General features: G+C 45.9%; 1 protein-coding gene and 1 long non-coding RNA gene across 5 annotated transcripts; one reads left to right on the top strand and one right to left on the bottom strand.

Moving 5' to 3' along the window:
• Positions 1-296: 296 nt before the first annotated feature.
• LOC130832457 (uncharacterized) lies at positions 297-4,706 on the bottom strand. Its single transcript, XR_009048287.1, has 3 exons — positions 4,628-4,706; positions 1,579-1,663; positions 297-381 (listed from the first exon to the last, which is right to left on the bottom strand). It is a non-coding gene; the product is annotated as an uncharacterized LOC130832457 (long non-coding RNA).
• Positions 1,874-27,328, top strand: BCL2L14 (BCL2 like 14). 4 transcript variants are annotated; one of them, XM_057700750.1, is made up of 7 exons: positions 1,886-2,007; positions 12,818-13,263; positions 17,511-17,684; positions 18,356-18,463; positions 19,712-19,782; positions 22,866-23,132; positions 26,901-27,328. In XM_057700750.1, exons 2-7 carry the CDS (start codon positions 12,825-12,827, stop codon positions 26,937-26,939), a joined length of 1,098 nt encoding a protein of 365 aa, XP_057556733.1. In that variant the 5' UTR covers positions 1,886-2,007; positions 12,818-12,824; the 3' UTR covers positions 26,940-27,328. The 4 variants fall into 4 exon arrangements, with proteins under 4 accessions (XP_057556734.1, XP_057556733.1, XP_057556732.1 ...); XM_057700749.1 differs by having other exon boundaries at positions 1,897-2,073; XM_057700751.1 differs by lacking the exon at positions 18,356-18,463 and having other exon boundaries at positions 1,874-2,073.

The raw sequence follows: 27,328 nt of genomic DNA, 5'->3' as shown, positions 1-27,328 counted from the left end.
CTTTGTTGAGCTGCCGAAAAGGAAAGGCTTTTAAAGGCAGAGAGGGAGCAGAAAAAAAGGAAACTATTAACAGAGATGCATTGTTTAAAGCAAGGCCACTCTCCTGAAGGGAACGGAAGGGTCTATCAGCAGATTTCCCAGGACTGACCAGGAAATTCCAGGTTAGCTGGAATCACATTCCTGGGGAAGGCTGGAACCATCATCAGCTTAGGCATCAAGTCTTGGTCTGCTGCCAGGGGACCAACACAAGCGACTCCATTTGGGGCCTGCTGTTTCCTTCTTAACAAGGGCCATCTGGTCCACCTGACCGCAGGGGTGCATCCTGGTAGACGCATGACTGGGGGCAGCGTGAAGAGAAAGGGCGGTGGGCCTGGCAGACACCTGAAGGCAGCGAGGTGTTATTGTCATAGAAGGAAGGAAATACACCAAATTGCTAACAATATTTATCACTGCATGACTGGATCATGGTGGTCTTTATGTATGTTTTACAAGTTTTCTACAACACAGTGTGTACATTTATTTATTTATTTATTGGCTGTGCCACGAGGCTTGTGGGATCTTAGTTCCCCAACCAGGGACTGAACCCCATGCGTTTGTTGATTCTTAAATTGTTGCAAATGAATATATCTCGTCTTCCCAAAAAAGACTGTTTTTTTTTAAGACAAAGCATTCTTAATATTTCTTTAATATCCCTCAAGTTGACTACACTGGTATACGTGATGGGCAATAAATATGAGTCTGCTGGTTAAAATTCACTTCGAATCACCAAAGAACTAACTTTTCCATAACTGCTGTCATTTGTCTCTCATGGATCTGTTTACCTAATATTTATGTATTTATTTACTTATTTTTAAAATAAATTTATTTTTATTGGCTGCATTGGACGTTCATTGCTGCACACAGGCTTTCTCTAGTTGCGGCGAGCGGGAGCAGCTCTTGGTTGTGGTACACGGGCTTCTCACGGCAGTGGCTTCTATTGTTGCGCAGCACAGGCTCTAGGTGCTTGGGCTTCAGTAGTTGTGGCATGCAGGCTCAATAGTTGTGGCACACAGGCTTCATTGCTCTGCAGCATGTGGGATCTTCCGGGACCAGGGCTCGAACCTGTGTCCCCTGCACTGGCAGGCGGATTCTTAACCACTGCACCACCAGGGAAGTCCCTGTTTACCTAATATTTAAATGGCCAATTCTTCCCCCACTTTTATGAAATTAGCCTTACTTCCCCTTTCACCATTCACACTTCCTTCATCACATTCTGACTAGCCAGCGCTCACGATTTCATGATCACAAGTGTCTATTTCAGTCAAGAATCTGGATAGACCACAAAATCATACCTGTTTCTTCTTTCCTGTACATAGGGAATTCTATCCCTAAAATTGTGACATATGGTCTTTAAATGAGTTTTTGTGGTTTTTACTATGGCTGGGATTAGATTCCATTTTGAAAGCTTTTCCAGTGGTTCTATTTGAATACAATCTTTGAATCTCATGAGAGAGGCAACACTGATAGAGTATGAATCCAGAAAGATCAAGATTTGGATTCAGCACAACTGATGAGGGGACCACTAGCAGGATATCTTACCTCTCTGAGCCTCAGTTTCCTTGTATGGAAAATGGGAATCATAACACTTGGCTCTTGATGTGAAGATTAAACACGTGTGCCATACCTGTCAGAGGGAATCAGTAAACATTTGCTAAACTGACACCATAGAAAGAAAGTAAAGTACTATCAGGAAAACACCCAAAGCGCAGTGAGAGTCCTTGGTAAAGGTTGCAGGACTCCTTTTAGAGTCAAATTATTTGGGCAAAGGTCAGCCCCTCCTTCAGTTGAAAAGCTAGGGGCAGGGCTTAACAAGGAAGTGACTCCCTTCCCGAAGCCTCCTTCCAGCCTTAGTCCCAACCTGAAGAGGCTACACCCGGGTGGAGTCTTAGATCACAAGAGCCTTCTGAAATGAGGAGCCAAGACGACTTGGCGACAGTTTCCTCTTAAGTTTCCTGGAGAGAGACTCAGGTACAGAAATATCCTTACCGCTACCTGACCTGAGGCAGGAGAAACCGCTGACAGCTTGGAGACCAGGTAACACCAGGAGACATCAGTCTTCATGATCAGCCTTCCCAGCAGGGCACAGGGGGGACTTCAGTCCTGGTCTTGCTAATGAGGCAATCTAACTGGGGGTTAGTAAACCTAATGTTTACTACGTTTATTTAAAAGTTATGATCATATAAGTCTCAGGAAGCAAAACTAAGAATCTAAAACTAAAAGCTATGATTCTAGTTTCTTGGGGGTTTCCAAGAAAGGGAAAGAGATATTTAGGTTTCCCTTTTGTTTCTCCTTTGCTCCAGAAGGTCTAGGAGAGCTCAATTAAGAATATATAATTGGGGGCTTCCTAGGTGGCGCAGTGGTTAAGAATCCGCCTGCCAATGCAGAGGTCACGGGTTCGATCCCAGCTCCAGGAAGATCCCACATGCTGCGGAGCAACTAAGCCCGTGTGCCAAAAATAAATAAATAAATTAAAAAAAAAAAAAAAAGAATATATAATTGGCCAAATCACTGTTAACATCACGCAGGTCTGTCTCATTGACTATGTGACAAGGTATGTGATAGCGTGACAGAAGCCTGTGGAAATGCCAGCTCCCTCTGCCAGAGCAGAAATGGGCTGAGGACAGGCATCCCTGGCTTTGTGCCCAGGGTCCTGAGCACCTGTGGGCACTCGGGCACAAGGTCTAGTCCCAGAGGACCCCCTAGAGACTGCCTTGGGTACAGGGCTCAGGTGAAATGGGGAATCCTTCTCCCTTTCCTCTAGAAGGTGCCCTCCTGAGTTCCCTGCCCGCTTTGTTCTACAATCATCAGAGACTGAGTCTTTGTGTTTAATTAACAGGACCTGAGGTTCTGTCTCTCAGTTTAGCTTTTTTTTTTTTTTTGAGAATAAATTTTTTATTAGTTATCTATTTTATACATATCAGTGTATATATGTCAACCCCAATCTCCCAGTTCATCCCACCCCCACTTTCCTCCCTCGGTGTCCATATGTTGTTCTCTACAACTGTCTCTCTATTTCTGCCTTGCAAACCGGTTCATCTCTACTGTTTTTCTAGATTCCACATATGAACACATGCATGTGGAATCGGTTTCGCTTCTGCTGTAGGAAATTAAGACATTTTACCTCATTCCTCGTTTCACCTTTAGGATTAAAGACCGTGTGGAGATGAGAAGCAGGGGGGAGGGATGAAGACACCAGGAGGTGTGTAGTTCAGGGAAGGAAGGGGAAGGGCAGATGGCCTCTGAAGGGCATAAGGGGGCAGAGGGTGGAGGAGAGGCACAAGGCAACCCGGCAAAACTCAGCTCGTAATTTGGTCTGGGAACATCCCTCTGGGTTGAGTGTCCTCGCCCACGTCTTACACTCGGGCCTTGTCTGTGTGTCCAGAGCGATGGAAGTCAGCTCTTTGGCCGAGCCTGTTGCCAAGGGGTCCTCCACATCCCTCACATCCGGGACAGGCCAGGGCAGAGTTCTGTCCAGCTTCCTGGGGCCCTGGTGGCCACAGCCTCTGCACATTGGAACCACGGAGCCCGCGCGAGGGCTGTTTCCTCCGTGACCCACCACAAGAAGGGGAGCAAAATCTAACGTCAACCAATGAATCCAGGGCTAGAAAAATCCTTAAAGTGTGTCCTGTGATCTTGGAGGTCAGATGCTGCTCTGCAAGCCAAGGAGCGTGGCTCTGCGGTGCTCCTGGGGAACTAGCCACTGGGGACCCGGAGGACTTTGGCCTACGTAGGTCTATGAGAGTTTGTTGTAGATAAGGAAGAGGGTATGTAAACACCGGGTGTCAGAAGGGTAGGTCTGTGTCCACTGAGTCACTGAATTACAACAAGCCTCACAGGGCTTATTCTGGAGCTATTTTTCCACTCCTGGCTCTGAACCTACATTCTGGGGCCCCACCCAGGGCTTCATTTCCATCGACATAAGCATGACTCACCTGTACAGTTTCCATGAACCCAGAAGTTGGGCTTCTACTTAGAATCCGAACAGCTGACAGGTTGGGGTCAGAGCAGAGCTTCTACTTTGAACCAGAGCAGACAGGCTGCAGTGTAATAAAGTTAACTCACTGCTGCTTTAAAATAAGACTTCATTATCAATTTAACAGCTCTCTTTCCACTCCCAAGGAGAATTAGTAGGAAAGTGCATCTCACATCTCTTAACTGACACTTTGATGCAGCTGCAAGACTTGCCGGGCCTGGTCGAGGTCCCCTCGACTCCCAGGGGTTGCCTGAGCTCTGCCCTGCCCTCTGCTTCTCTCTGCCCGTGGCCTTGCCTCTTGGTTGGGCCAAGTACTCAGATTCTTTCTGGCCTGAGAGACCACAAAAATCTCTTCTTTCACGAAGTGCAAGGGCCGCGTGCTCCATCCTGACCTCTGGCTTCCCCCCCTTCTCAGATGTTGCTCCTGCATTAGCAGTTAGCACACTCGTTTCTTAAAGAAGTCGGACCCTTCCTCTCTCCAACAACAGTGCCACGCGCGCGCGCGCACAGACACACACACACACACACACACACACACACACAACTGTAAAGGCTTCACACTACATTAGAAAGGTCTGGGTTTGGTTTGGTTCGGTTTGGTTTGGTTTAACTTACATGGTTTCTTCCGAGCCGAGTATTGTGGCTGGAAGAGGACTCCTCCCCTACCAAGGGCACGGCTCCTGGAGGACCCGGGGATACTCCCCATCTCAAAAGGAAGCTCTGAATTAAAACCCGCAGGAACGCCCTCCTGGCGCCTCCCAGCGCCGCTCGGGGCCACTGCCGCCCCGAGGCCTGCCCGCGACCCGACCGCGTGCCCCGCTCTTCCTCTCGCGAGACCCAGGTCGCTGTCTCCACCCTCGGTCTGCTTTCCTCGCTTCGGAGAGCCTCAGGTCTCAAGTTTTCTAAGCTGCGCGTTTTATTCAGAGTTGCCAGATTTGCATAACCATACAAGAGGCCCTGTTAGGTATGAATTTAAGATGAACAACAGATACTGTGTTTTAGTGTAAGCAGGTCCCATACACCATTTGGGACATACTTATACTAGAAAATTATTTGTTGTTTACCTGGCATTCAGATTTGACTAGACTTCCCATATTTTATCAGGCAGCTTTATATCGTTTTTCTTTCATTCATCAAATATGTATCCAGAATTTACCATGTGTCAGGCATTATATTAGGTGCTGGGAAAGCCAGCGAAGTCCTAGGCTTTATATCTTACAGTGTGTATACTTTATACACACACACCCACACACACTCACTCTTTCTCTCTCTATATATAATATATATATATATTTACAGTTTCCTATAGTCATATATATGTGACTATAGGAAACTATAGGAAATGAGTGTGAATTTTGTGCCAAACCAAATAGTTTCATGTCACTAGTTTTCTTAAATGCTGCTTTTGATGAATTTTCTTTTACAAACATATTAAACCTTATTAAAAAAGGCAACCTATTAAAATAGTACAATGTGGGGAGGGTGGATCACACGGGAATCTTAGTTACCGATCAGGGATGGAACCCTCACCCCCTGCAGTGGAAGTGTGGAGTCTTAACCACTGGAATTTTAATGAATAAAGACACTAATATGTCTTGAGCATTTAACATCTACCATGCAATATTTTAAGTGATTCACATGTGCTAATTTTTTTTTGTCCATATACCCACACAATGAGGGGGTTGTTTTATGTTTTTTTTTAAATTTTTTATTGAGGTATAGTTGATGTGCAATATTGCATATGCTTCAGATGTATAACATATTCACAATTTTTAAAGGTTATACTCTGTTTATAGTTATTACAAAATATTGGCTATATTCTCTGTGCTGTACAATATATCCTTGTAGCTTATTAATTTTATACCTAATAGTTTGTACCTCTAAATCTCCTACCCCCATCTTGCCCCTCCCCCTTTCCCCTCCCCACTGGTAACTACTAGTTTCTTCCTTATATTCGTGAGTCTGTTCCTTTTTTGTTATATTCACTAGTGTGTTGCATTTTTAAGATTCCACATATAAGTGATATCATACAGTATTTGTCTTTCTCTGACTTATTGCACTTAGTATAATACACTTCAAGTCCATCCATGCTGTTGAAAATGCCCAAATTTAATTCTTTTTTATGGCTGAGTAGTAGTCCACTGTACGTGTGTGTGTGTGTGTGTGTGTGTGTGTGTGTGTGCATGCACACATTTTTTTTAAAATTATTTTTTAATGGAGTATAGTTGCTTTACAATGTTGTGTTAGTTTCTACTGCACAGCAAAATGAATCAGCTATACGTATACATATATGCCCTCTTTTTTGGATTCCCTTCCCATTTATGTCACGACAGTGCATTAAGTAGAGTTCCCTGTGCTATACCGTATATTCTCATTAGTTATCTATTTTATACACAGTATCAATAGTGTATATGTGTCAATCCGATCTCCCAATTCCACCCACCCCTCTTTCCCCCTTGGTATCCATACATTTGTTCTCTATGTCTGTGTCTGTATTTATGCTTTGCAAACAAGATCATCTGTAACATTTTTCTAGATTCCACATATATGCATTAATACATGATATTTGTTTTTCTCTTTCTTACTTCACTCTGACACTTTCTAAGTCCATCCATGTCTCTACAAGTGACCCAATTTCATTCCTTTTTATGGCTGAGTAATACTCCATTGTATATATGTACCACATCTTCTTTATCCATTCCTCTGTTGATGGATATTTGGATTGCTTCCATATCTTGGCTATCTTACATTTAGGCTATTGGAAAATCCATGCTTTTCCATTGAAAACCCATGGTTTTCTCTGGGTATATGCCCAGTAGTGGAATTGCTGGGATACCACATCTTCTTTATCCATTCCTCTGTTGATGGACACTTAGGTTGCTTCCATATCTTGGCAGTTATAAATAATGCTGCTATGAACATTGTGGTGCATATATCTTTTTGAATTAGTGTTTTGGTTTTTTCAGATACATACCGTGGAGTGAAATTGCTGGGTCGTATAGTAGTTCTATTTTAGTTTTATGAGAAACATCCGTACTGTTTTCCATAGTAGCTGCACCTATTTACATTCTCACCAACAGTGTATGAGGGTCCCCTTTTCTTGACATTCTTGCCAACATTTGTTATTTGTAGACTTTTTGAAGATAGCCACTCTGAGAGGTGAAAGGTCGTATCTTATTGTGGTTTTGGTTTGCATTTCTCTGATGATTAACGATGTTTAGCACCTTTTCCTGTGCCTGTTGGCCATCTGTATTTCTTCTTTAGAAAAAATGTCTATTCAGGTCTTCTGTCCGCTTTTTAATTGGGTTGTTTGTTTTTTTGATATTGAGTTGTATGAGCTGTTAATCCTGTATGAAACTCTTTGCATTTCCTGGACTTGGGTGTCTGTTTCCTTTCCCAGGTTAGGGAAGTTGTCAGTTATTATGGCTTCAAATATGTTCTCAGCCCTTCTCTCTCTCTTCTCCTTCTGGGACCCCTATAATGCAAATATTTGTGTGCGCAAAGCTGTCCCAGAGGTCTCTTAAACTGTCCTCATTTCTTTTCATTCTTTTTTCCTTTTTTTTCTGTTCGGCATCAGTGATTTCCACTACTCTCTCTTGCAGCTCACTGAGCCATTCCTCTGTATCATCTAGTCTACTGTTGGTTCCTTCTGGTGTATTTTTCACTTCAATTATTGTATTCATCTCTGTTTGGTTGTTCTTTATATTTTCTAACCCTTTGTTAAAAGCTTCTAAGTTCTCACTGTGCATTCATTCTTCTCCTGAGTCCTTTAGTCATCTTTACGATCACTACCCTGAACTCTTTCTTGGGTAGATTGCCTATCTTACGTCACTCCATACTTCTGGGCTGCTATTCCTTTGTTTGGAACATGCTCCTCTGTTGCCTCATTTTGCCTAACCTGCTGTTTTTATTTCTGTGTATCTGGTAGGTTGGTTACATTACACTTCCTGACCTTGGAGAAGTGGCCTTTTGTAGTTGTCCTCTGCATCCCAGTAGTACACTCCCTTCTCATCACTAGAGCTATAGTTTCCAGGAGTGCCCCCTGTGTGGGCTGCATGTGTCCTTCTGTTATGGTTGGCTGACCACTGTGGGAAGTCTGGTAGGCTTGGTTGGCCCCCAGTCCAGTTGGATGCCAGGCCCTGCCTTGTGTGGAGGCTGTCAGCTGCTGGTTGGCAGGACCAGGTCACAAAGTGGCTGACTACAGAACCCCAGGGGACCCCAGGGCTAGTGCTGAGTTACTGGAGGATGGAGTCAGGATCCAGGAGACCTTGGGGCTGTTGCCTGCCCATTGGTAGATGAAGCCATGTCCTGGGGCTAGTGCCATCCTACTGGTGGGCAGAGTCAGGTCCTGGGGTCTGGTTGCAGGGCCCAAGGGTCCTAGACTTAATGGATGGGCCCAGTTCCTCACACAGTTGGCTGCAGGGTCCAGGGTGTCTGAAAGCTCATACTGGCCTGTTAGTGGGTGGGGCCAGGGCCCAACTGGTTCCAAGGCTGGTATCTGCCCACTGGTGGGTAAGGCTGTCCTGAGGCTAGAGCATGCTCACTGGAGGGTGGGGTTGGGGCCCAGGGGATTCTGGGGTCCCTGCCTGGAAGGTCCTGGGGGTCCTGGGTCTAAAGCCTGGGCACTGGTGTCTGGGGCTGAGTCCTGGGTCCTCTGGGGGGCAGGGCTGTGTCCAGGGGCAGCTGTGGACTCAGGGGGTCTTAAGACAGCCTGCCTGCTGGTGAGTGGGGCTGTGTCTGTGCCCAATTAGTTGCTTGGCCTGAGGTGTCCCAGCACTAGAGCCTACAGGATATTGGGCCAGGGTGAGGCTCGTTCCTGAGGCCAATAAGCTAAAGGAAAGATTCCAAAAGGGCGCTTGCCAGCACCAGTGTCCAGATGGTGGACGGAGCTCCCCAAATGACCACTGCCAGTGTCCACGTCCCCAGGGTGAGCTGCAGTTGCTCCTGCCGCTCTGGGAGGCTCTCCAAGATCAGCAGGTACATCCGACCCCAGGCTCCTTTCAAATTACTGCTTCTGCTCTGGGTCCAGAGTGCATGAGATTTTGTGTGTCCTTTAAGAGTCAAGTCGCTATTTCCCCCAGTCCCGTGGGACTCCTGAAATTAAACCCCAGTGGCCTCCAAAACCAAATACTCTGGGGTCTCATTTTCCCAGCACAGGACCCCCAGGTGGGGAAGCCCAAGGTGGGGCTCAGACCTCTCACTTCTTTGAAGAACCTGTGCAACTGAAATTATTCTCCCATCTGTGGGCCGCCCACCCAGGGGTATGGGACTTACCTTTATCGAGTCTCCACCCCTCCTACCCGTCCCGTGGTGGTTCCTTCTTTCCATCATTCGTTGTAGAAGATCTTTTCTGGTAGGTTCAGTCTTTTTGATTGATAGTTGTTCAGCAAATAGTTGTGATTTTGATATGCCTGGGAGAGAAGGTGAGCTCAGGGTCTTCCTACTCCACCATACTGACCGATATTCTGACAAGGTTTTGTTGTTGGGTTTTGTTTTTTTTTTCAATCCCCATTTTACAGATGGAAAACTGAAGGCAGAAATAAATTAAGGTGTGTACCCAGTCACACAGCTAGTAAGCAGATGACCCAGGATGTGAACTAGGTTATCTGAATGAAGAGACCAGCACATTAACCACTACACTGTACAGACCAACACTTGCAGTACTGCTTTATAGTTTGTAAGGGATTTTCAGTTTGTAATTTAATCCCCATGCTTAGCGAATTAGACAATACGAATCACATCTTATAAATGGCAAAACTACACGTTGTTGGAGGTTGCAGGATTTGACACAGCCCCTTTGCCAATAAGTATGAAAAGCAGCTCTTCAGCCATCTTTTTCACCCCAAATGCTGCTCTCTCCCAACTACACCATCTGAAAACCCTTTGGAGTTTCTCTAGAACAGTGTGGCCCTAAGTGGGTTTCATAAATATTTTTTAAAATCAAATACTTGTTCAAACACTTAAATGCTATTCTAAATGCTTTACAAATATTAACTCATTTAATCTCCATAACAGAAGGAAATGGGTGCTGTCTTCATCCCCATTTCAAACATGAGGAAACTGAAGCCTGGAGAGTACGTCACAAAACTGCTAACAGCAGAGCCAAGATTGGACCCCAGACAGTCTGTCTCCAAATAGGAAAAAGTCCACAGGTCACTGCCAAGTGCCTTTCTGCCCCAGACATTACTGTAGGTGCTGGGCACACAGCAGAGAAAAAACAGCACATGAATGAACATGCTTGCCCTCCCGGCACTTACATTCCATTGTAGAAAAGAGAATGAAATCCAGATAAGCTGGAAGACCCGGGAAAGGATCCTCATGGGTGTGACTGAAACTGGGCACCAAGAAGGGGAAAATAGTTGACCTGTGAGAATGGGGGGATGGGCGGAGTGAGGTGGGGGTGGGGCAAAGGCGGGAAAGCTGGAAGGCACAAGTGCTTCCCAGAGATGCTGAAGTGATTCCAAGCAGCAGGAGGTTCCCTGCGCTGCAAAATGGGGGCATGAAATTGGAGACAATGAGGGAAGGAAGAAAGAAAGATGGTTCAAACCGTGGAACAAGACAGGCATGTGAAGAAAGGGAGGGAGGAGGACCCAGTGATGGTGACCTCTACTCTCCACCACACCCCTCAAGCCCTGCTCAGGCTCAGTTACCTGAGGCAGGAGTGTGGGGCCTAGGAGTCGTGCAGATATGTCTGTGTGTGCAATAGGTATCTCCAGTTTTGCAGCCCTGCCCTTGGCCACCCTGGGAGACCACTTCTTCCCCCTCCATCTACACCTGATGTTCTGGTACAGCCCCTGCATGCCCCTCCCAGCCTCACGTCCATCAGAACAGCTTTCTCGGGGCCTGGCCACGGAGCACTTCCTACATGAACAGCTTCCTATCATCCAGTGTGAGGCTCTTCCAGAAAAGGACAGAAACAGCAATGGAAACAGGAAGCATCTGCAGGCCTGTAGGGGACATATTTCAGCCCCTACACCGCCTTCAAATAGTAATAGAATCAGAGGGGAAAAGAAAACATTGGCTGTGGAATCTGAGGCGCAAAGGAATTAAGTCACTTGCCCAAGCACCTTGCAAGTTAGAAGATGAGCCGGCCCTGGACCACCAGCCTCCAGACACCCAGTCCAATTTATCTGAACCCCATTACACTGCCTCAAACCCTGTCTGTGGTCACTGTCCCAACTCTTTATCCGTTGGTCCTGGTGTGAGAGGGGACAGTGGAAAGAAAAGGAGGGACATGCCAGCTGACCCCATAAACATCACTATAGCTCTCATCACACCAGCTCCCATGCCAAAAGACAGTCTTAAAGTAGGACCATTACAGGAAGCGTCCATGATTAAGAGCCACATCAAGGACAGAGTCAGAGGGCCTGGGATGGCGGTTGTACTAGAAAAAAGCAATAGCGACCATTTTTGAGCTAGGTTCTGTGTTGGTGTGTTGGGGCTTCTTCGTTGTACCCTCAGAATAATCCCTGCAGGATGGCTATTATTATTTTCAATTTACCTAAAGGAAGCTCAGGTTCAGAGAGGCGAAGTAACTTGCCCCAGGTCACACAGCTAGTTGGTGGTATAGCCAGGATTTGAACTCAGGACTGTTAGAGTGAGAAGCCCAGCTGGTTTCCAGTACACACACTGCCTGTGAAATTTTAATCCAATGACAGTTGGTAGATCTGGGCTCTCTGGCATCTGGGACAAAAAGGAAACCATAGTCCTTAACATACAACCAAAGAAAGCAAAGTAGGTAAAAAAGAAGTGATTGCCTAACAGAAAACCATTTAAGGAGTTATTTCATGAAAGCTTAAATTGAACACAAAAAGTTAATTACGTCTACCTAGTTAGACATATGGAAATAAAGATGAAACTTCCATACCCACCATTTTAGGGCTTGTATTGGTCTTTCTAACACATATCTGTGGTCACATCACTCTCCCATTCAAGACTTTGAAAAGCTCTCCATTGCTTCCAACAATGCTCTTCAAACCCGTTTAAAAAAAAAAAAAAAACAAAGACTTTTTTTTTTTCGGATAAAATCTTACTTGGAATGCTAAATATGGCAAGGCATAGAGCAAACCTTTCCAAGCTAAAGCAGAGAGTAAAGGAAGATGGGAAAGAGGCCGGGAAGGGCCAGGGACCCCACGCAGTTCCCTCCCCCGAGCTGGCCTCTCCCTTTGCCCAGCTACCCTCTCCCAAGAAGACTTTCAACTGCCCTCCACAGTCTAGAGCCCCTTTTGAAATGTACTGAGCTACCGACATGAGAAAATGCAAAGTTTTCAGCCTGACGTTCAAGGGTCCCCATCACCTGGCCCAGACTGCCACTTCACTGTGGTCCCTCCACATCCCTGAGTCCCAGCTCTCCACAAAGCACAGACTTATGCTCCACCAGATCTCCCTCCGCTCTTCAAACACATCCTAAATTCACTCACCCTCTGCCCTCTGCCCAGCCTGTTCTAAGCCCCAATATCCAGCCACCCATCCAACCCTTTCTATCCTTCGATGAGCCTGCACTTGCCTCTGTGTGCAGCTGTCTGTTCCTCCCTCACCTCCCGTGCCAGCTCCTGCATCTCTGTTCGAGCTCCTAGCTCGCCCTCTTTGTCTGGAGTTATCTATGTACGTGTCTTCTCTTCATCTCTGTGAGACTGAACCTTCAAAACGAACGCTGGCTTTTCCATCTCTGATTACCCGCTGCCTCCTCGCACAAAGAGAATAGGTGCTGAGTAAATGCTTATTGAGTTTCACCCCATCTCTCCTGACCTTCAAAGAGTAGGTTGCTCCCGGGTAGATGGACATGTGTGGACTTTGTCGTTGCAGCCCCGCCATGTGCACCACCAGCGCCTGTGACCTGGAGGAGATCCCTCTGGATGATAATGACCCAGACAGCATGGAGTTCAAAATCTTGGAGTTCTACGTCAGACACCACGTCCTCAAGAACACCTCTGATGTCCTCTCACCAAAGCTCCTGAGAACAAGAAGTTTGTCCCAGAAAGGGCCAGAGAGTTGGCTGGCAAATGAAACATGGATACAGCGGCCACAGCCTTGCAGAAATTCCCAATCAAACGAGAAGACCATAAAATTTGTCAAGAAAAAGCCATCTTGGAGAACACTCTTCGGAGTAGCAGAGAAGGAGGAGGACTCACAGAGCTCACCTCCGGAATTCCGTCTCGAGGGGAAAAGGAGGAAGGGACCTCAGAGTGGTCCTCACAGTCCACAGTGGCCGAGGTCCCTCTCCAATGTGGAACAGCGCTTAGAGCGTGAAGGTAGGCTTTTGGGGATTCTTTCTCTCCTGCAGCCATGTCTTTCCCTTCTTTGTGTGCCTGAGGGTTCACCTCCCAGCTGGTAACGGGGCCTTAGGCAGGGCACTCTTTGAACCTCAGCTTCCCAACCTATTAATACTCAATTCTAATTGCCCTACTTTTCTCAAGACTGAACAGGAAGGAAGAGGATGGCGGTGAAGGGTGATGAGACTTGGTTTTCTGGCTCCACTGTCTATAATTACGCTTGCTGCCCAAATTCCTAATTCTCAGTGCCAGAGACCAATAAGAGACATAGCCCCAGATGGGCTCAGGCTGCTATTCTTCCTGAGGGAAGTCAACTCCCCTCTCTGGGCCTCTGTGTTTCCATCTGTACATTGGCCTTTGAAGGTGGGTGGAAAGATCAGAGAGCTACATACAAAAATACTTTTTAAAGTACAAGCCACTCAAAAACAACCAAGAAGCATTTTGACAAAATCTTCCTTCAATAGGACAAACACATTGTATTGAAAAAAACATTTTCATGAAAGCTTTACCAGAGTTGCCCTTCACCCACAAACCTTGGCATAAACATCTTCTTCCCCTCCAACAATACCTTGTGCCCGATGTCCAGATTTTAAAAGAAACCCCCCTCCTGCTGGGCTGATTGGCCTGCGTAACAATAATTAGTCAACAGGTGGCAGTGATGTCTCAATTTTCAAATGCTGTGACCGGCTGGCTTACTTGGAGAATCAGCCCACACAATGACAACTTTAGATCATTCACTGTGATCAAGGAAACTTCCATTTCCTGTGAAACTTATAGAATTTTAGGAGAGGCGAAGTTAGGGTTGGGATTACCTGGGGAACTCCTCCTCCCCCCAGGGGTACAGCAGGCTTCTTCTGCTGTGGGTGGTGGCTGAGCTCCGGCATAAACAGAACAGTTTGCAGGCACCTAAATAGACTTTTCTGCTTGTTCTATTCTTTGGCATTTGCCAGGAAACAGAAGATTTTACAGACTTTCACCTTCTGGCTTTCCTGAGAAAAATGACGTTCTGTATTTCAATATTACTGAAGTGTCATTTGACCTTTTTTATTTTCTAAAATTTCCAGATCTTTGTGTAGATCTATAGCTATCCCTACAAAAGTGGAAATGGTTACTTCCTAAGGAGGATCAGCTTTAAGGATTTATGTACAGTTGATCCCCCCTCTCACCTTCCTCTCTCCTTGCTTTCTTGTTTAGTTAATTATGTAGGTGCTTAGTTGGCTTTATGTTGGGTGTGACCCAAGAGGCACTCGTGTTCTATTTCTATTTTGCCACATGCAAGTCAGAGCTCAGCAGTTGGTATCCCCTGGGTTCTTTTAACTAAAGGTCACAATTTAGCCTGTACTGCCATTTCCAGGATTCAGACACCAGGCTGGAGTGAGAACTATGAGGTTATGTCCCAAGACTAAAGTCTAGTAGTGAGAGGCCTTGGGATGTAGAAAAATGAGTGTCAATAACAATTTTAGAAACACCAACCTGGGTGTTTTTTGTGAATCCTTTTTTCTTCATAGCTATGATTCACTACAACTTCAATAACATAGAGATTATTTTTCTCTCCCATAAAAGAAAACCACAGTTTGGCAGCCCAGGCTTGATCTGCCATTTCCACAGTCTTTAGGGATTCCTATTCCGCCATCCCTTAGCTAGTGGCTTCCAGCCTTAAAGTCATCTTAAATCCCAAGGTGGCTGCTGGGATTCCAGCCATCATGTCTACATTCCAAGCAGGAAGAAAGAGGAAGCAAGGGAAGGACAACAGGGTATCTTCTTTGTAGCTAATTCAGCTCCCTTTTAGAGAACTTTCTTAAAACTGTACCCAACTTCTTACACCTCGGTGGCTACTCCTCACTGCAAAAGAGGCTGGGAAATGTAGTGCAGTCAGCTTCCCGTGACATTTCAGGGATCTGTTACTAAGGAAGAAAAAGAAAATGGATACTGGGTAGGAAACAGCAGTCTCCACCATATGGAATTCTCTCACTCTGCCTCTTCTCTTTAAAACAAATGCCTTAAGCCAAATGCCTTCCCAAACCTGCTCTCCTGCTCTCCTTAACCCCACAATGAGCCCCCAGAATAAACTTCAAAGGATGGGCAGTCTTTCTGTTCTCTCCCTGCCCCCATCCAATGTTCCGTTGCCTATCAGATGGGACTAATTCTGATGAGAAGGGAATTTTTTTTTTCAGTTTTTAAAATTAAGGTATTATAATGAGAATCTTAACTAGAGCTAATTCATCTGAGTCGACACGTGTTTGCTTATAGTTTTTCCTGCACATATTTCATCTGCATCCCTCCAATCCGCAGAAACAGACACACGTACACAGGTTGATCAGCTTGGGTTCCTCTGTGTCTGCTGGCGGTCTTATGATTGCCTGGACACATGGCGGGGGCTGGAGGATAGGGAGGGACAGGCTTGGGGCCTTCATCTGCCTCCTTTGAGGGCAAGGTGGACACTGTGACTTCTGTGGAAGGCTGCATAAGGTTGTAGAGGCAGCATATGCAAGCTTTCCTCTCCCGTCTCCCGTGGGCCCAGGGGAAGGCTCCCACTGGTTTTGGGGATCCAGCCTTTTGCTGTCTCCTTCCATGGGTGGCCAGCATTCACGAGGAGGCTGGTTGGGCTGCAGTAAGGTGATTTAAAAGTAGAAAGTATTTTTGGTTGGGTTCTTAAAATGGAAAGGAAGAGCACTGATCCTTTACTCCTTGACCTCCCCAATTCTTCTCTCTCTCATTCACACCTGATCTCTTTTTTGAACCCTATGGATAGAACACCACGAGAAATGTGGCTTCTTACGGAAGCCATTATGCCTTTTTTTAGAGGAAGGCATTGCGGACAGAGCATCAGTTCCCTTGGCCTTTGAGCGAATGCCCAGAGGGGTGAAGGGAAGCACCAGAGCTCCCTGCGATGGGCGAATCCAGGGAGAAAGGATCAGAAATCACCCTGGCAGGTCCTTAGGAGGTCCAGCCCTGCTTTTCCTGTGACACAATGCCTCCCCGGACCCAGGCCTTGCCTCTCTTATCTATTATGCGGATGGACAAGGTCTGGGAGATCCCCTGGGCACACCAACCTTCCGGCCAAAACCCCACTCTGTTACTCTCGTCAAGTCTTACGAATTAGGTGCTGTTGTTCTTCAACACTGCATGATACAACTGCTCCGCATGGAAGCCAGAGCTTGTACGAGCTTCTAAAAGGGAAGAACTTAGTGATGGTGGGGGGTGGGGGGGGTGTGTGTGGAATGAATTGGGAGATTGGGATTAACATATATACATTAATATGCATAAAACAAATAGTGAGAACCTGCCGTATAGCATAGGGAACCCCACTTCGCTGTACAATACAAACGGACACATTATAAAACAACTATATCCCAATAAAAACAGAGGGGAAAAAAAAAACGTAGAGATGGATTAACAATGTAAATTTTACTCCCAAATAACTCAGCAGTACTGCCTGCCCTCCCAACCCGACCCCATCCTCCACCAAGTCAATTTGTCCTTCACAGGCTGACATTCAGGGGGCCAGTACCATTTAAACCTTCATGTTCCCAAATGCCCTCAAGAAATGTGTGCAAATACATGACATAAGACTGTTCCTTGACTATAAATTCTTGAAGGTCATGAATTGGACTTTATGTGTCCTTGTTTACCTATCAGCATTTTTCGCATGCTTCCCAGTAGACAGAGAGGAGAGAGAAGACACATGACCACACAAGCAAGGGGAGTTCAGTGTTCACTTGGTAATGGGCTTGAGTCACGAATAAGGCCTGTGAGCAGGGGTATTTCTCTTTCCTTCGTGACCAACCCCCAACGGCTTGTCACACTGCTGAATGCCCTCCTATGTACATAGCGGCCAGCTCTCGAAGATATAAAGGATGTCCAAAAAAAAGAATAAAAATAAAAGCATAATGAGCATTCCCTCAAGCAAAGAACGAAGCACTCCCTTTTGTGTTTCCTCCCTTGCAAAGGGGCAAGGGGACCCTAATTTTGCAAGACTTCAGAAAGAGGGTGCAGAGGGGCAATTGTTTCAAGGTGGCAATCATTCCTCTGTGTGCTCCTCCCCCATCCCAGCCTCCGCCAGGCAGCTGCCAGCGCTTTCTGAGGAATGGGACTCCCCCGCATGCACACTCCTGGCCGTTTCCCTTCCCTCCGGGCTGATGTTTTCATTGCAGGCAACTGTGCATACCAATAAGCTAGACAAAGTTCTGGGAAGGGCCTGTCAGCACCATTTTGTCTTCTTTCAGCCGTGGACCCCAACGTTGTTTCTATTGCCAACCGAGTTGCTGAAATCGTTTATTCCTGGCCGCCACCAGAAGAGCTCCACAGCCTGGGAGGAAGCTTCAGGTCCAAAGGGATTTGGGTATGCCAGGGTCTCCAGCTTCAGGGCGCCCAGACTAGAGCTGCAAGTGCAAAGAAAGGTAAACGTCCCTTCTGAGTGTTTGCATTGGGGTGCCTGTGTGCCAGGCAGAGGTCTAGGAGCATTTATGTATTTATTCCGCTCAGGGCTCTGCAATTTAGGAATCTCTGCTAGCCTGGACGCAGGGCACGACAGCAACGTGCTGGAGGCACGGACCTTTAGCTTGAGAGACCGGCCCAAGCCAAGGGGAGTGCGCCAGCAGATGGAAGCAACAGTCCAAACTCACTGCTAAGTCCCAAGAAAAGTCTCCTACTGAGGGGCAGAGGGAGGTACAAATCACGCACTCAGCCTCGTCCACAGGGGGAGATGCAGTGTTAGATTTCATCATGTTCGCGATCGCCCAGGACCAGTGTGCTCCAGTGAGCGCCCGGGGTGTAGGTAGAGCATCCACCCAGGGATTTACAGTATTGCCTTGGGCTCCGTGAAAAAGCAGTGGGTTGTCAGACACCAGGTATGGGGCAAAACATGAAGCAGAACTGAGCAGTAGTGATCAGACTGGGTCAGTTGTCACCAGACTATATATAGCAATAAGCTAGGACTGTGGATCCCATCCAACTTGCAGGAATTCTAGAGTCGAAGGAAGCAGGACCAAGGGCCGTGGAAAGAGAAGTTCGGTCCAGCATTCCCTCACTAATAACGGTCCTGCCTGTGGTTCTCTTTCCCAAACTCCAGTGGATGATGAGGGGCCGAGCTGGCTCCTGAGTTTGCAGCATGCTAAATTAGAAGGCAAAAGATTTTTCTTCAAACGTGGTGGTGGCTCCCAACCCCAGAAGCAAAGTGGTGAGTTTGTCCACCCTGTGCTGTGCTGCTGGGACCACAAACTCCCAAAGGGACTTAGAGTGAGGAGCTGGGAGAGGAGGACCCCTCTGGTTAGCAAAAAATACAGCGTTCCCGCTTCACTGCTATCTCATGTGTGGCTGGGCGACGTAAAGCAACACCCCTACACAAAGTGAAAGCTCAGGCTCTCATCCTTTGTGCACATGAGAAATTCAGGCAACTTTCCCAGAGAGAGGCGGCAGCATCAGATAAAAACTACACGTGGGCAGTGGAAGCAGATAGTCCTCCTTCTCCCAGGTGACTTCCTACCACCTTACCCTTCACTTGACCTTGTGGGATGAATTGCCTTGCCTCTCCTCCCCTCTCCTCTGGGACAAACACGAGGACTCCATGACTTCAGAGACTGTGCCGTAAGGAAAATATGCTGTTCCCTCAGTGACTGGCTTGTCTCTGTTTGGATTCCACTCTATATAACAATGACCGTTTTCCTAATGTTTGATTGTCAGCACGTTTTGAGACAAGAAAAATCAGACTCCACCTCCCCTGTTCCAACACACACACCACACACCAACTAGAGCCATCTCTCCCTCCGTCTGCCATGTTAGCCTTTGGGGTGGGAGAACCTATTCACTTTATTTGCTTATACTCCACCTTGTTGGAAAGACACAGCATACAAAGTACACATTTCAGTAAGATAAATCAAATTTGAAAGATATTGTAAAAAGAAAACAGTAGGAAAATAGGTGGTTTTAGGAATGAGTGTAATTCCCGCAAAGCAGGAAGACTATACCCCCCTCTTAGGAGGCCACAATTTGGCTCTACACTTTCTAGCAGTTAGCACGAAGAAGGAACATGATCAAATAGGGATTTGTGGTGTCTACATGGAAAAAGCACCATCTGCTCAGGAAAAACTCAAAGACCCAGGAGGAATTTCTCCTAAATATCTTTAAAAATAAGCTCATGTATCTTCAACAACATTCTTACAGTAAATAAAGTGATGAGTTTCATGGTGAAAACTGGGGAGGGGAGCTGGGGGGAGGAAAGAAGAGAGGAAAGGAAGGGACTGTGGCAAAGGGTGTCTGGAACGGTTTGGGCCTGATCAGAAGAGGCGAGGTAAGATTTCCTTTGCTGAGGATTACAAAGTGCATGAATTCCTCAGTCCCTAACCAGGCTATAAGCATTTGTCCCTGGAAACATTGAAGATTATTTTTTTTTTCCATAAAAGAAATAACTGGAATTTTCCCCTGACAGATGGAGAAGACCAAATAATTGCCAGAATCGTGGAGCTGCTGAAATATTCGGGGGATCAGTTGGAAAGAGAGGTGGGGAGCTTCTTGAACTAAGGAGTTTTCTTTTTGTGCCTGCACTGGTACCCGAGAATGGAACTGAACTGCTGCTTGTACTCCTTTTCAAAGTTCTGGTTTCCACTTAGTCCTAAATTTTATTTCCCTTGGAGTCAAAACTCTTCATGCTGGCAGCATCTCAAAAATGAATCACTTTGGAAAACATAAGTAAACCTTCTGGAGCCTCCTTGGAATTTCTGGAAACGAAAAAAGTAACTTTGTTTTTGCAGGAAAAGAGACACCAATAAATTAAAATTTGCTGAATAGAATTATGAACCTAGTTCTCCATGTAACTGATCCTCAGGGAAGTTTAGACTCTTGCTTTTGCCCTGCAGCCTGGATATCTGTGTCCCACAGCTGCTCCAAGTCTGGAGTCTTGTCTGAAATCTCCCCCTAGAATGGCCGGACTGTTCTCTCTCAGCAGTTCAACCAGGGGGCGGGTTAGCGTTACTCAGAGAACTTTGGGTTTCCTGCCATTTAGAAGTTGAGACCGGTCATTCCCATCAGGAATGTGTAAGAGTTGCCTTCAAGTAAAGAGCAGGCGCCCCTGCAGTCAGGGCTTCTGAAGGGATCTCATCCGGGTCTGTCACCCACAGATGGGCGCGTAGTCTTCAGCGTCTGTCCCTCGGGCTGGCCTGTGGCCCCATCCCCTTGTTTTGCCAGGATCCGTGGGGAAGAAGTCAGGTCTGTGGGGCTCTGCAGGAGGGGGAAACAGCACTTACTGGCCAGCCAGCCCACCCCAGTCCCAGCGTGCTCTGCGACTCCTCGATGCCTTTGTCAGAGGTGTTCCCAGAGGAAGGTGACTGGGACGGGGAAGGGCGTGTGAGATGGTGCAGAAAGAGAAACACTGAGAAAACCAGGGGTATCAGACCAAAGAGAAGGGGGTATGGGAGCTTCGGGGCCATAAGAAGGGGGTGGACGGGGTGCAGAGGAAGCAGAAAACAGAACAGGGCACATGATTTAAGGACGCCCCTGTGTTTCTCCAGAACTAACATCCGTGGATAGGCGTTACAGGGCAACTGATGTCTCCCCACTTTAAGAATAAACTTTCTAGCATTCAGGGCTGTCCATTGAAGCTAGGGGCTGCCTTGTGAAGGAATGATCTTCCGGTCTCCAGAAGAATTCCAAGCAGATGCCACTAACCACCTGCAGTCCAGTACTTGAACTAGGAGGGATCTGACAGATGTGCTCAAGGGTTCGCTACAGCTCAGAGGTGCTGTGGCACTCACAGCAGTCTCCTTCCCGACCTCCCCGGGCAGGGACTTGCAGCAGGTCAGTGAGGCCAGGGACTGGGGGCGTGGTACGCAGAGATGCTTTCCTTTCCATCCCACAAATTACCACTTTAAAAACCTCGCTTTGCCTAATGCACTCTCTTGATGATTTGGGGCCATAATTTATATTATTTATGTAGAGAACATGGTGGTGGTTCTCTTTATGTGGTTCCCCAGTAGAGGACTCTGGTGGGAACACACAGAAGCTCTGACATGTGCTGTGTGGGTGTGAGTTCCCAACAGAATGAGACAGTGACGATGAGGGCACCTGCCATGTCTGCAGAGTGTCTGCAGAGCCACTCCTCCCGAGGGCACTTGCAGGCTTCTCCGGCATCTCCCTGAGACACCAGAAATGCAGGTGCAACCCCAAGGGGCAGGAGGGCAGGGTGGGCACCCTCTGGAAAGGGTTTCCTTCTGGAGTTTGATTCTTTTACTTTTCTGGTGTTGTCCAGGCTTCCAGCCACCCGCTGAGGTTTTGAGTCTAGCTTCTTCCACTGGGTCACGATGGAGAGGAATCCATTCTTGGTGTCAAGGACGTTCCTGCTTCAGATTTATAATTCAAATAGGCCCCTGTGTCTCCAGGAAGTTGGGGGAAGGTGGGCTGAGCTCAGATAAATGACATGGCTCCACCAAAATCTTCATGTCGCATCTGACTCATCCCCAGAATATCCCTTTTAGAAACAATCTTGGTTGAAAACCTGCTCAGGTTATTCCTCAAGGACAAACAGTTTGTTTTCAAATAAACATATAGTCCCTGCTCACTGAGAAATTTGTTTTCACATGACAGCCATCACTTAACAGACATTGCAAGGAGGGCTTTAGATGAAGATGACGTATGCTTTTTTGACACAAACCCTGATTTTTCAAAAGAAGCAGAGGCAGTGACTTCCCCAGTAGCCCAGGGGTTAAGACTTGGCACTTCCACTGCAGTGTGCAGGTTCAATCCCTGGTCAGGGAACTCAGATCTTACATGCCTCACAGTGCAACCCGCCCCCCCAAAAAAAAGCAGAGGCAGTGTTTGTTTGTTTTTTTGTAAAGCCATGGTAGTCCAAAGGAAGGAAAGCAGAGAGGTAACAAGGTTCAAGAGAGGAGTATAAGGAAAAACAGATTGAGTAGAACCATGGAAAGGATTACGTTTGGTTTGGTTTGGTTTGGTTTGGTTTTTCACATGAACACATGCACCTCATGAAGTCTTCCCTAATTTCCCTGTGCTCTCAAAGCATCGTGGATAAATGCTAACATTTCGAGAGCACTTCCTGCATGGTGGAAACACTGTGAAGTATTTTACTCAACTACCCTGTAGTATAGGTACTGTCACCCCAGTTTAGAGGTGACAAAATGGAAACAGAGAGGTTAAGTTAAGTTCTCCAAGATTGCACAGCTAGTAAGAGAGGGAGCAGGGGGGTTTGAGCCAAGTGATTTCCAGGCTTCAGATTCTGGCTGTTACACAACCTGTAACAAAGCACTTGGCACTGGGTTTCAACTGTCAGTAGACTGTGAGCGCCCTGAGTGAGGGGCTGAGTCTTAATTGTCCATAGTAGCACCTGTCGTAACCTCTCAGGGAATGTTTGTTGAATGTCGAATGAATGGGCAGTTCAGTTTGTATTTGTCCCCATGAAAGGAGTTCACAGAGAGGGTCCATGCCCCATCCAGTCCTGCAGGACACAGTACCACGGCTGAGACCAGAATCCAGGGTGTTCCACTGGGTGTTTTAGTTGCCCAGTGTTGAGCAGGAGAGTCTGCCTTCCCAGGCCAGGCTGCTGTACTGAGTGCCTCTTCTTTTGCACACAGTTGAAGAGAGACAAGACTTTGATGAACATCTTCCAGGACGGGCTGTCCTACCCTGTTTTCAAGACCATCACAGACCAGTTCCTAAGGGGTGTGGACACCAGGGGAGAATCAGAGGTCAACGCTCAGGGCTTTAAGGCTGCTCTTGCAATAGACGCCATGGCCAAGCTCACAGCCATCGACAACCACCCCATGAACAGGATGCTGGGCTTTGGGACCAAATACCTGAAGGAGAACTTCTCGCCCTGGGTCCAGCAGCATGGTGGATGGGTAAGTGCATCCTATTTAAAAATAAATCTTCCCAGAACTCAGAGGAGATGGGATGGAAAGGGGTTTTTTTGGTTTGTTTTTTGTTTTTTTAAGTGAAGGGAACACATCTTTGAAGCAGTTCTCATGGGTTTAGGACACTTGAGTGGCAAGAGATTTATCCCATTGATGGGAACATAGTTTTAGTGAGGATCCGCACTGTCGATAAATATTTACTGAGCTCCCAAAGGGCATGTGAGGTGTGTGTGGGGGGAGGGAGCGGGACTGGTCAGATACAACAGGAAATGAAGAGATGCTGAGATATAAAATGTTTAGATAGATATAATTTCTGTTTTCACAAATTGTGCAAGCAGCGGAAGTCTGGCAGTGAGACAGGGAGAGGCAGACAGTTCCTTATTCTCTCGGATGCTGATGGGGTGTGGGGTTAATTCTCAGGCAGAGGTTCAGAGCTCACGAGATTTTGTCATTGCTGCTTGGACCCAGCCATTTTGACGTGGACATTTTCATACAAACTGAAGAGAAGTTAAATTTTCATCTATATTTAATTACCTGTATTAGGCAAAACAGACCTCTTTACCCAGGTTCCTCAGCCTCAACCCCTCCCCCATCCTTTTCTCTTGAGATTTCCTTAAAACTGCCAAGTTCAAATGGCCTCTTAAGGTTAACCTTTTCAAAATGCGTTATCCCAGAGCTCCAAATCTCAAAGTCCTAGGGCATTTTTGTCTGTTCAAGCCCTTCCTAGGAGGACACACACTATCATTAGTCCTATTCCCACTAGGGTGGTCCAGGGGCTAGGAGGAGGGTTGAGTCTGCTCTGGGCATGACCCCGGGGCCTCCACACAGGCTTAGTCAAGAGGCCACCAGATGGAAAGTACAGCTGATCATGCCTAAGGGGCTGAAGCGCCTGCCATGGTCTCCAGTGGCTGCCCATTTAGCTACCCGGACTTCTGTTCTTTCCTATTTTCCACTTTTTCACCAGATATGATAGCACTTAAGTGGCTAATCTGAACAAGGCTCTTAAATATTCTAAATTCAAGGTGCCTGAACTCATGCTAAGAGGAGGACAGATTTCTAGATATCACTTCAGATTTAACTGTTCTTCCTTCCAAGACCCCCTCACATCCCTCTTCTGCCCCACAGCCCTTCCTGTCCACTCCAGCTCAAGACCCTTACCAGCCTCTGACCTTCTACAACACTCCACGTTTGCACTATACTTATGTACAGGAAATCGCCATAATTGTTGGTCTTGTTAATGTATTTTTCCAGAGAGATTATAAGTATCAATAGGGTTTACAAGCCAGTTCTCAAAAGTCTAGTTAATTAATGTAACTGAAATGCCAAAAGTGTTCTATTAAAAATAGTGTTTCTAAACCAAAAGCACAAACAACAAAAGAAACAAATAAACTGGACTGCATCAAAATTAAAAACATTTTTGTTTCAAAGGATACCATCAAGAAAGTAAGGGGAGGGACTTCCCTGGTGGTCCAGTGGTTAAGATGTGCTCCCAATACAGGGTTCAATCCCTGGTCAGGGAACTAAAATCCCACATGCCACACCATGAGGCCAAAAAAAAAAAAAAAAAAAAAAAGATAAAGAGATAACCCGCAGAATGGTAAAAAATATTTGCAAATTATATATCTGATAAGGGACTTGTATTTAGACTATGTAATAAATTCTTACCAGTAAACAATAAAGACACACACACAAAAAGACCCCAATTTTTAAAATGGGCAATCAATTTGAATAGACATTTCTCCAAGAAGATACAGAAATGGCCAATGAACACATGAAAAGATGCTTGCTTGACATCTTCATTTCAGCATTAGGGAAATGCAAATCAAAACCACAGTGAGATACCATTTTACACCCACTAGCATAGCTAAAATAAAAAAGACAAGTGTCAGTGAGGATGTAGAGAAACTTGGACCCTTATATGTTGCTGGTTGGATTCTAAACTGGTCCGGCCCCTTTGGAAAACAATTTGGCAGTTCCCCAAAATGTTAAATGTAGAGTTACCAATTCCACTCTTAGGTCTATACCCAAGAAAACTGAAACAAGTGTTCACATAAAAACTTGCCCATGAATGTTCATACCAGCATTCATTATTCATAAAGGCCCAGAAGTGGAAACAACACAAAAGTTTATCCATGATGAATAATGAATGGAAAACCAAATGTGGAATATTCATACAGTGGGATAATATTCAGCCATAAGAAGGAATGAAGTATGGACAGATGGATGAACCTTGAAAACACTATGCACAATGAAAGAAGTCAGACAAAAAGGTCATATACTGTATGATTCCATTTACATGAAATGTCCAGAATAGACAAATTCATAGAGACAGTGGTTTCCTAGGGCTTTGGAGAAAGAGAATGGGGCGTGACTGCTGATAAGACACAGAGGTTCTTCTCGTGGTGATGAAATGTTCTAAAATCAATAGCAGTGATAGCTGTACAACTTTGTGAATATACTAAAATCCACTGAATTATATACTTTAAAAGGTGAATTTTATGGTATATTTCAATAAATCTGTTATGAAAAATAGTGGTTCTAATTCTAGCAAGCAAATAAAAAGAGGAAAGAAAAAAGAACAGAAAAAATTTTATTAGTTTTTAATTGGGCTGCTAGTGCTAGAGAGAAAAACAGTTTCAATCAGAGAAAACAGATGGGTTTTTGGTGGGGCAGAAATAATAAAGGGAATTTTCAAAAGCGTTAGAATTCTGTGGCACTAGCTCTTTATCACTTGTAATTTCAATTCAAAATTTATTAGTTTACTTTTCCAGGTCGTCATAAATCCTAATCTTAAGTTTTGGCCACAGTTAGGTTTAATTTGGAGCACGTAGCTCGAAATTAGGAGAGGGAAGAAAAAGAATAAGAGGGAAAGGACTAATTTTTTCCTAAGTCACAGAGACAGAGTTGCGAAAAATAAAGGACGCTACTGAAAGAATATTTATAAGTTGATATGAACTATGAAAGTGTGAAGGAGATGTGGATTGAGATGTGTGCTCAGTCTCCCTGAACAGGAAAGAGATGAATCTGGGTGGCAAGCCTTCCACTGCCCCAGGGATTTTAGTGGCTCTCTGGAGTGTCCTTGTAGTGTGGTGTGGAAGGAGAAAAGCTGTTCTAAGCACATGTTTTCCAGGAGCTCAGAGTTCCTAACTATCTCAGGATTCCATGTTTCATAGGAGGGCATCTAATCTTCCCAACAGAACTGCACATCTATGAGGGCAGGATGACGCATTTCATGCCCCCTTTTCTCTCTCATAGTTTCCGTTACTTTTGTAAGTCACAGATGTTCAGCCAATACTTGCAGAATAATGAATGAGTCAATCAAATGAATGAATAGACTCAATCCACAAACAAGCCACCATTTGATTTTAATTCATTCCTTGGCCCTTTTGCCTCACATAGTTACCCTGTGGTCCTGAAACCTCACACCTTCTACAGCACTTTGAAAGGAGAGGTTTACAACCTCCATAGTCATCATTTCAGTATCTATTCCTTTGAATTTAAATATGGAATCAAAGACTTTTCCCATCTAGTCGGTTAGCCCTGGGTGTGTAACATAAGTCCTTAGCTGATGTTTTCTTTCAGGAATACCAAGGATGCCAGTCACCCTTCCAAACCCTCCCCGAACTCTAACATAGACTCCAAGGCTCGGGTTATGCCTGGGATAAGAAAGCAGAGGTAACAGGCATATGTTTCCACTTCAACAGTGAATCAAACTTGGAATTTTAAGAATCTATTTCTCTTCCCCTCCCCCCCCAGGAAAAAGTACTTGGGATACCACATGAAGAAACAGACTGAAACACCAGAGGATTTGTAATCTAGAATACCCATGGTCCAACTCTGGTCTTGTGTACATCAGTCTCAGCACAGACTACGGGAGAAAACAAAAATGGACAAGGCAGAAGGAGGAGCAAAGGCTGCAAAACCACTACCTCCTGCAAATCAAGAGGCATCAGGAAAGGCCTTGACCGTCTCCAGCTCATGGAATGTGGTAGCACGGCCCTTGCCATCCGTGTTTGCAGGTCTTCCACTGAGCGTGTAAGGAAGCCTAGAAAGACAAGTGCTAATGTTCCCTTCAAATGCTCAGAACAGAAACCATCACCCTGCCTCTGCTGGGCACTTTAGGGAAAGTGCGTGACAGATGCTTGTTGACCTCATGAGGGTGAAATGATAAATGGTACGTGTGC

Source organism: Hippopotamus amphibius, chromosome 12 (genome assembly GCF_030028045.1).
Source record: "Hippopotamus amphibius kiboko isolate mHipAmp2 chromosome 12, mHipAmp2.hap2, whole genome shotgun sequence".
Lineage (NCBI taxonomy): Eukaryota > Metazoa > Chordata > Mammalia > Artiodactyla > Hippopotamidae > Hippopotamus > Hippopotamus amphibius.
This window is presented reverse-complemented; position numbering and strand designations above follow the sequence as displayed.

Coding starts and splice junctions, on each gene's coding strand:
- BCL2L14 (XM_057700750.1), top strand. CDS start 12,825: ATGTGCACCACCAGCGCCTGTGACCTGGAGGAGATCCCTCTGGATGAT. Junction 13,264..17,510: donor ACAGCGCTTAGAGCGTGAAG/GTAGGCTTTTGG, acceptor GTCTTCTTTCAG/CCGTGGACCCCAACGTTGTT. Junction 17,685..18,355: donor AGCTGCAAGTGCAAAGAAAG/GTAAACGTCCCT, acceptor CCCAAACTCCAG/TGGATGATGAGGGGCCGAGC.